Source organism: Osmia bicornis, chromosome 2 (genome assembly GCF_907164935.1).
Source record: "Osmia bicornis bicornis chromosome 2, iOsmBic2.1, whole genome shotgun sequence".
In the NCBI taxonomy this organism is placed as follows: Eukaryota; Metazoa; Arthropoda; class Insecta; order Hymenoptera; family Megachilidae; genus Osmia; species Osmia bicornis.
The window spans coordinates 37,977-52,549 of record NC_060217.1 but is presented as its reverse complement, the minus strand read 5'-3'; the positions used below and the strand labels follow the sequence as shown (position 1 = coordinate 52,549).

Here is a 14,573-nt window from a genome sequence, read left to right as displayed (position 1 = left end):
GGGCGCCAATTTTGTAACTGTTTTCTTTTCTTTTTCTACTTCGCGGATTGGTTATTGGGTGGCGGAGAATTTGGAGGTTGTCTGAGAAGAAACGGAGATGATTAGCTGGTAAAATCTACTTATATATTCTGATTATCAAGGATACACTCAGGTAATACGTAAGTTGTTATAACGGCGATGTTCTTTTAATTTACAAAACGTAGTACGCCACTCCTGGCTCGTCATCTACTTCTCATCGACGCGATGATTTTAACTTTACAAAAACGCGGTACGCCACTCCTGGCTCGCTATCTATTTCCCATAGATGCGATGATTTGAACTTTACAAAAACGCGGTACGCCACTCCTGGCTCGTTGATCTGTTTAATTCTTCCAGCTCCTATTAGATGTTATTTTTATTGATTGCTAGAGTCGTTGTCAAAACGATAGGAGGTCTGTCCCTTGCGGGATAGAGTCCCATATCGCTGACCCACACTAAGCACCATACGAGCAGTGATGTCCAGGAAACGTCCAGAGGCACGTTAGTGGTCTCTTAGAAATTTCCGGAATCAGTAATCGTGTGGGGCCGTGTTCGTCTCCCACACACTTCAATCTTGAACTATTTGTAAAGTAGGAGTTGAAAGAATCAATTAGATGATTTGTTTCGTTAGGCGAGAAATGTTACGAATTGAATTAACTGGACACTATCCCTTAGAACGACTAGGAGGGTTCGGCAGAGCACAGTATTGTGATCTTGACGTTAACTCCGTCACTAACGGATAGTAACCGTGATTTTAATAATGTATTAAGATACGAAAAGAAACTATTTTGAATTTACAAAACGCGAAGCACGAATCCTATGCACCACAAACCCAAGAGTCACAAACTGAGTCGCGGCACTGCTTCACGGAATTTATTTCACTGGTGTTGATGTGAACAGAAATAAATGTAACTGAGAATTTAGATGGAATTAATTGTGTAAATTGACTATGTACTACGACGAAACCTTGGTTATTCGCGAATGTGAGTCCTTGAAGCAGTGCCGCGGCTCAGTTTGTGCACGCAACTCCTCGGTTTGAGGCGCATACACGAAGATAGTAGATCGGCAGTTTGACGATTGTGACTAAGTCGGTTTGACTCGTCTTCGTGTATCGTTTCTCGCCCAACGGACCCTCGTCTTTCGCGTGTTAACCCTTTCGTTACGGCATTTCGCTCCGCTGGAATAACGCCACCAATCCGGGCACCGCGCCGTCGGAGTAGCGCCACTGAACGGAGGGCTTCTCCGCAAACTGTGCATACTGTGAGTCGGGAAATTGGTCTTCGGACTTACGTCTTTCAACGTTACCGTGTCTTTTTCCAGATCATACTCTTCTTTACGTGTTACATAGTGACATGTTTATAGGTCTTGCAATTAATATTGTCCAGGGTTATCTTAATCAGCAAATCTAATTGGCTGACCCTCTAACAATCTCACCTGTTACCTTATATATCATATTACTTGCGATTGGTTACTTGAAGACGTTAAAAAGCTTAAAAGACGTCATTTTGCTAAATAAATGTTTAAATATTTTATAATCTTGTCAACAATTATAAAAGAAAATACAATTTAGGGTAAATGATGTATCAAATTAAATTCTTAGTAATTTATTTCACAATGATAAATTTTAAAACAAGGATCTATACACAAACCCACATTACAGTCTTTGCACTCATACTTCGATTCATGTCTTTTGTCGTTTGCACTGCAAACGACGCACCGTCTACTTCGATTTCTCCCTGCCGATTTGTAAACAGAAGGAAAATGTCTTTCCGTTAATCTTCCCGGATGATTATTGCCTGTTAAAGGTTGACGCTTTGTAGCTTGGTGATATTTTCCCAATATTTCCCGGATTAACTGTAATTGGAATTTTGCCATGGATATCGGTTCTTTCATTTTGTCTTTGTAAAGGCAATAGGCATTCCACACGCAAATGTCTAACAAGTGGAAGAAAAACTTGCGGTACCATTTTAAGGTTTTGCGTGTGGAATTTACCGTGCTGATGACCATGTCTGCTTTATCTACTGCGCCCATAGAGTTATTATAATCCAATACGCATACAGGTTTTCGTATAACTTTCGTTCCTCCGTGCTTGATTATAGTTCCAAATTCTGACGTATGCATGGTAGACAACATATATACTTCTTTTTTGTCCATCCACTTTGTGACTAATAAATTAGTGCATGATCGAAATGTGGCCTCTCCTCTTTTTAACCGTTCGTCAATTTTCGGCATTCCCTTCCTCCGTTTTCTAACCGTTCCGCACGCATTCGTGCAATTATTATGTAGAAAATTGAATAAAGCAGGACTTGAATACCAATTGTCCACATAGAGGGTATGACCCACTCCAAGATACGGTTTCATGAGTGTTTCAACTATTGCGCCAGATATTCCAATATCCTGATTTTCACTATGTACCATTGTAGATGATCCAGCGTAAACAAGTAAATCTAGTACAAATCCTGTCTGACAATCGCTGAGAATAAAGGATTTTACACCAAACCTATTTCTTTTAGACGGGATGTACTGTTTAAAAGACAGCCTTCCTTTATATAAAAGCAAGCTTTCGTCAATGCACAGACGTTCATAAGGTTGAAATGCTTGACTAAATTTTGTTCGTAATATATCAATTACGTTCCGTATTTTGTGTAAACGATCATTCGTAGGATTGACCGTATGGGTGAAGTGTAACATCTGTAATAATTTGAGGTAGCGGTCTCTGGTCATTATTTCTCCAAAAATCTCACTACGAAGGAGTTTATCTTTACTCCAGTACTCTAATAGTGATAATTTTTTGTTGCGTGTCATTAAAAATGACACAGCAAAGAAACGGTATAGTTCTGCTAGCCCTGTTCCTTCTGAATTGTTTATATTATTATTATTCTTTTGTGAACAATATTCATTTGTTTCTCTCGCAATCAGTTCTACGAACTCTTCAGAAACAAAAAGCTGGAAGTAATCTAAGATTTTGGCTGATCTACTGATGTTTTCTTTAATTCCTGAATCTTTTGATGAAAATTTATGTATTTTAGGGAGAAATCTTTTTGACGTCCATATATCACGGCAACTGTCATTTGCTTCAATCTTCTCTGATTCTGAGTCGGAAGTACTACATATAGTTCTTTTTCTTTTCTTTCTCTGTAGTGTAACATTATTTTGATTTTGATCATCTGAATCGTTTTCTGAATCTGTAGATCGGTCATGGAATAGAATTTTTCGTCGTGACATTCTGACAGGGGGGTACAAAAAGATTTTATAAAACAAACTAAGCAAAGCTCCAAATAAAATTTTTAAATAAATATTACGAACCTTGAAAAATTAATAGCTGTTGTCCAGTCTCTTGTAATACTTCAAGGAAGATTTCTTTTTATATTACTATATAATTCGGACCAAATACTTCACTCTCGAATAGAACACACGGAAGAAATTTGTTTGGACGTACAGAAGATATTATTTGCGTTTGAAATATACTTTTATTTCAACAGACTGGTTTGCGCTTTGAAGCTTCGCGAACACTGTTAGTTTGAAGAAGAGTGAAGCGTGACTGTTGTCCCGATTGTTTCGAACCCAGTGCATGTCTTATTTTTGGAGTAAAACAAATGAAAACGAACTAAAGAATGACAAGTGCTATCGATGTGCTACGTGCATACGAACGAAAGAAATAAAAGTATCGCGGGGACGTTTGGTGAGCTGTATCACGCTGGCGCCGGCTACAGCCGGCGCTCGTACACACAGGTCATCGAATGGATGCCGGCTATATCCGGCGCTCGTACACAGAAGTCATCGAGTGGATGCCGGCTAGATCCGGCGCTCGTACACAGAAGTCATCGAGTGGATGCCGGCTAGATCCGGCGCTCGTACACAGAAGTCATCGAGTGGATGCCGGCTATATCCGGCGCTCGTAACGAAAGGGTTAACACTAGCGCGTTCGAACGTAGAGTGCCTGCTCATCGATCCCGCATCGACCTCCTTCGATCGATCCTAGGTAGGGATCGATACCGCGTGGGGATCGATGCGCACGCATCTCGGGCGAGTGGGAATCATCGTCGCTTAAGGGGTATACCCCTACTGGCTTGGATAGATCTACTTATATAACATATACGGTTACACTCTGCTCTTAACGATTTAAATCTCGCTATCCTGGCTGTTAAACTATTTTTCAAACCAGTTGATAAGTCCTTTTCGAGTTGCAATCGGTCTATCATTAAATCAATGCATTGATTGCATTGCACCAGACATGCGTTTCGGTCGTCGTTACTACTTACGGCTCCAATACGTTGTGTCAAAAGTTGTTCTATACAAGCAAGTTCGTTTAGTAATATTGCCTTTTGACCACTAGGATGATCATTGTCACGATACAATATCCTACGCAAGGCGTCGATTCTTTCTTTGTATGCTTCTATGTCTCGCCATCCTTCGACTGATAAATCGTCTCACATTTGTAATCGTTCGTCTATCAATTCGATGCACTGGTCACATTGCATCACGCAATCACAACGCTCATCTTCAGTATTGGTGTTTATCGCCCGCTGCGCCAATAATTCGGTGATGCGTTCGAGTTCCTGCAGTAACGTGGCCTCCATTTCTCTTTTCCACAAACGCGTTAAGTATCCTTCCACTTCTAATTGTCAAACTACATATGACGCACATTGCTAATTTTCTCCCATTTTATTAAAGTGGGGCTGTCATTGACGAAGGTGTTTAATTGCTGTTTACTCTGCAAATTTACTCTGTGAACAAGAACCCGCATTTCCAAGACGTAGAAAAATTCGTTCAAGGTCATGAGCAAAATCTCTACCTTCTATAGTCGCGAATTGCAGCGTCAGATTTGCAGCGTCAGATTTGCAGCGCCAACAAAAATCTCATTTCCAAGACGTAGAAAATTGGGTAGGGCCTTGTGTCGTCTTCCGATAAGACAAAAATGGTTCAAGGTCATGGGGGTGGGGTATCATATTTCTGCTGATGGTGTCAACTTATTGCGGGGTCTGGTGGTTATATGGCGGGGGGGGGGGGTCATAGGGTGGGTATTTCTGCCGAGGGGGGTTATGCGGCGGGGGTTGTCATAGGGTGGGTATTTCGGCTGAGGGGAGTGGTAACAGGGCGGGGTTGTCATAGGGTGGGTATTTCGGCTGAGGGGGGTGGTAATAGGGCGGGGGTTGTCATAGGGTGGGTATTTCTGCTGAGGGGGATGGGTATAGGGCGGGGGTTGTCATAGGGTGGTTATTTCTGCAGAGGGAGGTGGTTATGGGGAGGTTATCGGGCGGGGGTTGTCATAGGGTTGATATTTCTGCTGAGGGGGGTGGTTATGGGGTTGGGGAGGGGTGGGGGTTGTCGGGGGGGGTATCATATTTCTGCTGACAGCGGTGTCAAATTTCAGTTCAAGGTCATAGGGTGGGGAGAGGGGTGGATGTTGTCGGGGTAGGGGGTACCATATTTCCGCTGATGGGGTCAAATTACTGCTGAGGCAGCAAAATTGTTATATGCGGATTCTAAATCACTGGCTGAGTCAGCAAAAAAAAATGCTGACGGTGTCAAATTACTGCTGAGTCAGCAAAAAAAATGCTGACGCCAGTAATTTAGAATCCGCATAGAACAACTACTGTTATTAAATGAACATTGGTCTGTGGGAAGGGATCAGTATATTACATTATATCTAATGTAGATATAGTAATAACGATACTGTTATTATATGTACCTTGATCTGTGGGAAGGGATCAGTATATTACATTATATCTACTGAAGATATAGTAATAATGATACTGATATTAAATGTTTATTACATATCTAATGTGGATATAGTAATGACGATAATGTTACAATCTGTGCATTGATCTGTGGGAAGGAATCAGTATATTGCAGTAGATCTAATGTAGATATAGTAATAATGATATTGTTATTAAATGTACATTGGTCTGTGGGATTAAATCGGTATATTAAATTACATCTGATGTAGATATAGTAATAGTGATATTGTTATTAAATGTATATTACATATCTAATGTAGATATAGTAATAACGATAATGTTATTATATGTACATTGATCTGTGGGAAGGGATCATTATATTACATTATATCTAATGCAGATATAGTAATAATGATATTGTTATAAAATACACATTGATCTGTGGGAAGGGATCAGTATATTGCATTATATGTAATGCAGATATAGTAATAATGATATTGTTATGAAATGTTTATTACATATCTAATGTGGATATAGTAGTGACGATAATGTTACAATCTGTGCATTGATCTGTGGGAAGGAATCAGTATATTATATTATATCTAATGTAGATATAGTAATAATGATATTGTTATTATATGAACATTGTTCCGTGGGAATAAATGAGTATATTACATTATATCTAATGTAGATATAGTGATAATGATATTGTTATCAAATGTACATTGATCTGTGGGAAGGTATCAGTATATTACATTAGTTCCAATGTAGATATAGTAATAATGATATTGTTATTAAATGTACATTGGTCTGTGGGATTAAATCAGTATATTAAATTACATCTGATGTAGATATAGTAATAGTGATATTGTTATTAAATGTATATTACATATCTAATGTAGATATAGTAATAACGATAATGTTATTATATGTACATTGATCTGTGGGAAGGGGCCACTATATTGCATTACATCTCATGTAGATATAGTAATAACGATACTGTTATTATATGTACATTGATCTGTGGGAAGGGATCAGTATATTACATTATATCTACTGAAGATATAGTAATAATGATATTGTTATTAAATGTTACGTATCTAATGTGGATATAGTAGTGACGATAATGTTACAATCTGTGCATTGATCTGTGGGAAGTGATCAGTATATTACATTATATCTAATGCACATACAGTAATAATGATATTGTTATTAAATGTACATTGTTCCGTGGGAATAAATCAGTATATTACATTATATCTAATGTAGATATAGTAATAATGATATTGTTATCAAATGTACATTGATCTGTGGGAAGGGATCAGTATATTACAATAGATCCAATGTAGATATAGTAATAATGATATCGTTATTAAATGTACATTGGTCTGTGGGATTAAATCGGTATATTAAATTACATCTGATGTAGATATAGTAATAGTGATATTGTTATTAAATGTATATTACATATCTAATGTAGATATAGTAATAACGATACTGCTATTATATGTACATTGATCTGTGGGAAGGGATAAGCATATTACATTATATCTAATGCAGATATAGTAATAACGAAACTGTTATTATATGTAAATTGATCTGTGGGAAGGGATCAGTATATTACATTATATCCAGTGAAGATATAGTAATAATGATATTGTTATTGAATGTTTATTACATATCTAATGTAGATATAGTAATGACGATAATGTTACAATCTGTGCATTGATCTGTGGGAAGGGATTAGTATATTACATTATATCTAATGTAGATATAGTAATAATGATATTGTTATTATATGAACATTGTTCCGTGGGAATAAATGAGTATATTACATTATATCTAATGTAGATATAGTGATAATGATATTGTTATCAAATGTACATTGATCTGTGGGAAGGTATCAGTATATTACATTAGTTCCAATGTAGATATAGTAATAATGATATTGTTATTAAATGTACATTGGTCTGTGGGATTAAATCAGTATATTAAATTACATCTGATGTAGATATAGTGATAATGATATTGTTATTAAATGTATATTACATATCTAATGTAGATATAGTAATAACGATAATGTTATTATATGTACATTGATCTGTGGGAAGGGATTAGTATATTACATTAAATCTAATGTAGATATAGTAATAACGATACTGTTATTATATGTACATTGATCTGTGGGAAGGGATCAGTATATTACATTATATCTACTGAAGATATAGTAATAATGATATTGTTATTAAATGTTTATTACATATCTAATGTAGATATAGTAATGACGATAATGTTACAATCTGTGCATTGATCTGTGGGAAGGGATCAGTATATTACATTATATCTAATGTAGATATAGTAATAATGATATTGTTATTATATGAACATTGTTCCGTGGGAATAAATGAGTATATTACATTATATCTAATGTAGATATAGTGATAATGATATTGTTATCAAATGTACATTGATCTGTGGGAAGGTATCAGTATATTACATTAGTTCCAATGTAGATATAGTAATAATGATATTGTTATTAAATGTACATTGGTCTGTGGGATTAAATCGGTATATTAAATTACATCTGATGTAGATATAGTAATAATGATATTGTTATTAAATGTATATTACATATCTAATGTAGATATAGTAATGACGATAATGTTATTATATGTACATTGATCTGTGGGAAGGGATTAGTATATTACATTATATCTAATGTAGATATAGTAATAACGATATTGTTATTATATGTACATTGATCTGTGGGAAGGGATCAGTATATTACATTATATCTAATGTAGATATAGTAATAATGATATTGTTATTAAGTGTTTATTACATATCTAATGTGGATATAGTAATGACGATAATGTTACAATCTGTGCATTGATCTGTGGGAAGGGATCAGTATATTACATTATATCTAATGTAGATATAGTAATAATGATATTGTTATTATATGAACATTGTTCCGTGGGAATAAATGAGTATATTACATTATATCTAATGTAGATATAGTGATAATGATATTGTTATCAAATGTACATTGATCTGTGGGAAGGTATCAGTATATTACATTATATCTAATGTAGATATAGTAATAATGATATTGTTATTAAATGTACATTGGTCTGTGGGATTAAATCGGTATATTAAATTACATCTGATGTAGATATAGTAATAATGATATTGTTATTAAATGTATATTACATATCTAATGTAGATATAGTAATAACGATAATGTTATTATATGTACATTGATCTGTGGGAAGGGGCCACTATATTACATTATATCTAATGCAGATATAGTAATAACGATATTGTTATTATATGTACATTGATCTGTGGGAAGGGATCATTATATTACATTATATCTAATGTAGATATAGTAATAATGATATTGTTATTAAATGTTTATTACATATCTAATGTAGATATAGTAATGACGATAATGTTACAATCTGTGCATTGATCTGTGGGAAGGGATCAGTATATTACATTATATCTAATGTAGATATAGTAATAATGATATTGTTATTAAATGAACATTGTTCCGTGGGAATAAATGAGTATATTACATTATATCTAATGTAGATATAGTGATAATGATATTGTTATCAAATGTACATTGATCTGTGGGAAGGTATCAGTATATTACATTAGTTCCAATGTAGATATAGTAATAATGATATTGTTATTAAATGTACATTGGTCTGTGGGATTAAATCGGTATATTAAATTACATCTGATGTAGATATAGTAATAGTGATATTGTTATTAAATGTATATTACATATCTAATGTAGATATAGTAATAACGATACTGTTATTATATGTACATTGATCTGTGGGAAGGGATTAGTATATTACATTATATCTAAGGTAGATATAGTAATAACGATATTGTTATTATATGTACCTTGATCTGTGGGAAGGGATCAGTATATTACATTATATCTACTGAAGATATAGTAATAATGATATTGTTATGAAATGTTTATTACATATCTAATGTAGATATAGTAATGACGATAATGTTACAATCTGTGCATTGATCTGTGGGAAGGAATCAGTATATTACATTATATCTAATGTAGATATAGTAATAATGATATTGTTATTATATGTACATTGGTCTGTGGGATTAAATCAGTATATTACATTATATCTAATGTAGATATAGTGATAATGATATTGTTATCAAATGTACATTGATCTGTGGGAAGGTATCAGTATATTACATTAGTTCCAATGTAGATATAGTAATAATGATATTGTTATTAAATGTACATTGGTCTGTGGGATTAAATCGGTATATTAAATTACATCTGATGTAGATATAGTAATAGTGATATTGTTATTAAATGTATATTACATATCTAATGTAGATATAGTAATAACGATAATGTTATTATATGTACATTGATCTGTGGGAAGGGATCAGTATATTACATTATATCTAATGCAGATATAGTAATAACGATATTGTTATTATATGTACATTGATCTGTGGGAAGGGATCAGTATATAACATTATATCTAATGTAGATATAGTAATTATGATATTGTTATTAAATGAAGATTGGTCTGTGGGGATAAATTAGTATATTACATCATATCTAATGTAGATATGGCAATAACGATACTGTTATTATATACACATTGATCTGTGGGAAGGGATTAGTATATTACATTATATCCAATGTAGTGTAACGTTTCGATCTTTTGCTACTTATGTGAAGGAGAAGATAACGCGAGTAGTACGAGCGTACGATTTCCCCTACGCGTCTCAAGGAGTGGTTCGCGTTCGCTGCGCGTTCGCGAAGGCATAAGGAATGGTGAAGTCAGTAACGAGACGTAAGTTTGCGGTGTAACAAAATATTGATTTATTCAATAAAATTAGTGACTGGAGTATGGCAATAGAGCCTATCATAGAATGGTAGAAGCACCGCAAATATTGTGGCATTTTACGCGTTAACAGTCAACGGAACGCAATTCTCATCTATTAGATGTTCAATAGACGCGCTGATTATGACAATATAATATACAACGAACTTGACTAGATTGCTCGTCAATGATTCGTACCAAGCACGCAGATCGGAGTTACACGAATCGGAAGTGGAATGCAAAAAATAGTAACGCAAAAGAAAATATTTCAACCAGTCAAGCGACTTTAACGCGACCCAAAAACTCAGTCTTCTTTTAATACGGAAAAATGACTGGTTGAATAACGCATTATAAGAAATATAAGAAAATATATATGAAAAGAATAACGCAAAGTCTCAGAACGCAAAATCGTGACTCTGCTCGGAATGCGAAAAGTAATATATACACGACGGTTACAAAATTTCGTTGGTCGTCTACGATTGAAACGTCTTTCGCCAAGGACCAGTTATTATCGCTCGATTTGTTTCGGAAACATACACCGAAATCGCGACGCACGAAGGTCGCATGATCGTGGAGCGCGTAGGCAAAAAGGAACGTTTAAAATTAACCGTGCAGCGAAATATTAGCTTTTACCCGCCTCTTAAATCGCAGAATGGCGAGCCAGTGGATTCCGAGGATGCTTCCGGTCCTGCGAGGTTTTCACCTGCGAACCTCAGATCGACAGGGTCACTGACTTCACGATTTCACTCACAATCAAAGGATGAGAAGGTCGCGCACTAAGTCCCGACCCTCGACTCCTTTGCAGATTGAAATACGTGAATTTAAGAGTATCCGTTAACCTTGGATTTGCCGGAATCCGTCAACGTTCTGCCTGTTGTACGAAGCGTACTCAAGGAAGAAATTAAGACTGCCAAGAGCGAGATCACGACCCTCCAAATTGCAATGTAAAATTGCCAGAGCACAAGCAAAACGAGGATGACTCGACTAGGTTTCCCTAGGAATCAACGTCGTCTCGGATATGCCTGTATAGAGCGATCTTTCAAGGGTGCTGAGTCCCAAGATAGAAGGCCACTACTTAATGAAACGGAGATGTCCAAGCTCGGGCTCTAGTTACGACTTGTTGGATCGCAATCTATAGACGGTTATCTCTTCGAAGAGAGCCGTAGGCGAAAGCGTCCGTTCTGCTTGTCGTTTGGGACCAGAGTGTCGATCGATGGATCGACACTGAGCTATTTCGATCCGGCGTTCGAAGGAGGGGATCCGCGCACGCGCTCCACTGTGAAAAATAAGTAGGGATAGCACATACCACCGCTATAGTTCCGATCTCCCAAGAAAAATCTATACTACTTGTATTATACTATGTAACTGTACGAATGTACGAATGTACAGTTACATATACCCCCCTCTCGGATCAAGAGCACTGGTAGGTACTAATGAACGCGACACATACTCACCCATTCATACAAAATGAAAACTAAAAATGAAATATAATTACAAAAAAAAAACTTCTTTGTAATGATCAGAAAAAGAAAATAAAGTAATGTCTTTGGCGTAGCCTATCACAATAAAAAAAAGTTTTATGAATTTGTTGCTTTCCACGCACCCTTCCATTCACACTCTTATGTTAAACGCATAAGTTGTAAATTCATAGAATAAAAAGAAAACGAAAGTAAAATGTATAATTGGTCTTAAATAAAACGAAAACTAAACAGTCTTAATCTCAAACAAAAGAAAATGAACTAAACAAAGAAAAATGTGCCACTCCGCGCCGTTAACTGCTTGTTCGGCGGCGCACACAAAAAGAAAACTTTCTCCATTTGATTTGCAACACTTCACTCTGAACTTGCTACTCCTCTTCCATGGCGTCCAGCATCGCCTCCGTCAGTTGGAGTAGCCCCAGGGGATCGCGGGTATTTAACGCCGGTATTTGTATCTGTTCTTCTGTGCTGGCGTGATCCAAGCTGCTATCTCCTGGTGTTGACATGATTGGGATGACCCAATCGTTAAGAATACCCTCCATCTCAGTATCCGTTAAGGGGGTGGAGTGTGTCGACCCGTTGGTCGTGGGGTCTGGTACCTCCAACGTCTCGGCCGTGACAGATGCTTCCGCGATGGCCTTGTCAGGGATGGCTGGCTCCGTCGTTGTCTCAACCATGGCGGCAGCTAGGTGGAGTTGCAGCTCCTCATCGTCACCGGACGGCTCCTGGCTGGGGGGATCGTATTAGGTTGCTGCATCCCTCACGTTCTTTCGCGACCTAGTGCAACGCCTGCGCCGGGTTAGCCGCTGCTTCGCTGTTGTTCGTTGGATCCCTTTTCTTGTGGTCTGGGTTCTCCCATCCACCCTTTTTGCTGTGGCCTGGGTGTGTCGGCCACGCCGTGCTGCGCCCGTCTTAGATTTGATCCAGGGCCTCGGTTGCATCGTGCAGAGCAGTGGCTCTTTGGGTCTGCGATACACAAGTTCGCAGCCGGTTTGCGTGGCCTTGCTGTGCATCAGCCACGCGGCATAGGCCTGCGTGCCTTGCGAAGTGCTGCTTACTCTGGGTGTCGCTTCCATGATCGATGGATTGAGACTGATCGATTCCGCTGACGGGTGATTACATCAGGGGGGGGGGGGGCTCTCCCCACTTCAGGATGTTCGATTCTCGATCTTCTGCGCAGTTATCAGGCGAGATCGATATTCTCCCCTCCAGATCGATCTTAGGTAGCTGTCGCCTCCTGGAAAGGATGCCGGTATGGTCGCAAATTTGATGCGTGGAATGTGCCCTTGACCTCTCCCGTTTCCGGGTGATGCATTTCATATTTTGCCGGTTCTTTGATTTTTGTGATTTTATAGGGCCCTTCAAAAAGATGGAAGAATTTTGCGATCTCTCGATCCGCGGCATTGGATACCGGATTTGCCTTAATGAGTACTAAGTCATTTTCTTTGAACGGATATGCGACGCGTCCGCGGTTTGCGCGTTCCATTCGTTTCGCAACTTTCTTTGTCATGTTGCCACGAGCAATTCGCAATTTGGTATGGTGGTGAGTCCCCTGGTCATCTGGTATGGGGTCAGTGACGAACCATTTTTCCCATGGTCGATTGGGTGGCTTCTTCTTCAACAATTCAAACGGAGTGAATCCCGTACTGTCGTGGTGCAATTCGTTGCAACACGTCTCGATCGTTTTTACCCATTTTAGCCAGGTGGTATGCTTGTTTTTAATCAACGTTCGAAACATGCGCCCTATCTCGCGGTTCACCCTTTCTACGGGGTTACTTTGGGGGTGTCTTATTGACGATAGCGTGTGTCGAATTCCTAACTCTTTTAACGCGCCCCCCATCGTTTTGACGTGAATTGCGTTCCGTGATCGGTTGTTATTCGATGCGGCTTTCCGCACTCTGGGATTAATTCTTTTACAATCCGATTGATAGTTGCGTTAGCTGTTGCTCGCCGTAGCGGGTATAATTTGACATATTTTGAGAATACGTCTTCAAAAACCGCAAGATATTTATACCCCCCTCTCGCGGTCGGCAAGGGTCCATAAAAATCAAGGGAAACCAATTCTAACGGAGCGTGCGGAATAATCGTCTGCATATCCGCGTGAATTGCATGAGTAGAGATTTTTACCCGTTGACAGTGGTCACACGTGGAGACGTATTTACGGATAGTTCTCGCCTGTTTTGGAAAATAGAATCTTTCAGAGATTAATTTAATACACTTGTCGCTGCCAGGATGGGCATAGACTTCATGTATCTCTCGAATCAACAACGATACTTTATTACTTGGAACGACGCAATTCCATTTTTGCGTACGATTTTTATGAAATAAAATTCCATTCGCGATGCGATATTTTTCGAGGACTTTGTCGGAGTTCTCATTGACCATTCGTATGATTTGAGCGAGCTTCGGATCTTTCGTCTGAAACGCTGGTATGTCGTTAAAGAATTCTAACAATTCTTTAGACAGATCTCGGGCCAAAGCGGCCAAAATCGGAATTCGTTTTTCGT

General features: G+C 37.7%; 1 protein-coding gene and 1 long non-coding RNA gene across 3 annotated transcripts; one reads left to right on the top strand and one right to left on the bottom strand.

Annotated features, from left to right (window-relative positions):
- Positions 1 to 1,165: 1,165 nt before the first annotated feature.
- LOC123988456 (piggyBac transposable element-derived protein 4-like) lies at positions 1,166 to 3,637 on the bottom strand. Of its 2 annotated transcripts, none has more exons than XM_046288648.1 (2): positions 3,579 to 3,637; positions 1,166 to 2,472 (listed from the first exon to the last, which is right to left on the bottom strand). In XM_046288648.1, the coding sequence occupies exon 2, from the start codon at positions 2,434 to 2,436 to the stop codon at positions 1,615 to 1,617; it is 822 nt and encodes a 273-aa protein (XP_046144604.1). In that variant the 5' UTR covers positions 2,437 to 2,472; positions 3,579 to 3,637; the 3' UTR covers positions 1,166 to 1,614. The 2 variants fall into 2 exon arrangements, with proteins under 2 accessions (XP_046144604.1, XP_046144602.1); XM_046288646.1 differs by lacking the exon at positions 3,579 to 3,637 and adding an exon at positions 3,325 to 3,408 and having other exon boundaries at positions 1,166 to 3,244.
- On the top strand, positions 1,204 to 3,932 carry LOC123988458. Its single transcript, XR_006830088.1, has 2 exons — positions 1,204 to 1,278; positions 2,442 to 3,932. It is a non-coding gene; the product is annotated as an uncharacterized LOC123988458 (long non-coding RNA).
- The last annotated feature ends 10,641 nt before the right edge of the window (positions 3,933 to 14,573 follow it).

Excerpts from the sequence above, each read along its gene's own strand:
- LOC123988456 (XM_046288646.1), bottom strand. The coding sequence starts at position 3,243 with ATGTCACGACGAAAAATTCTATTCCATGACCGATCTACAGATTCAGAA.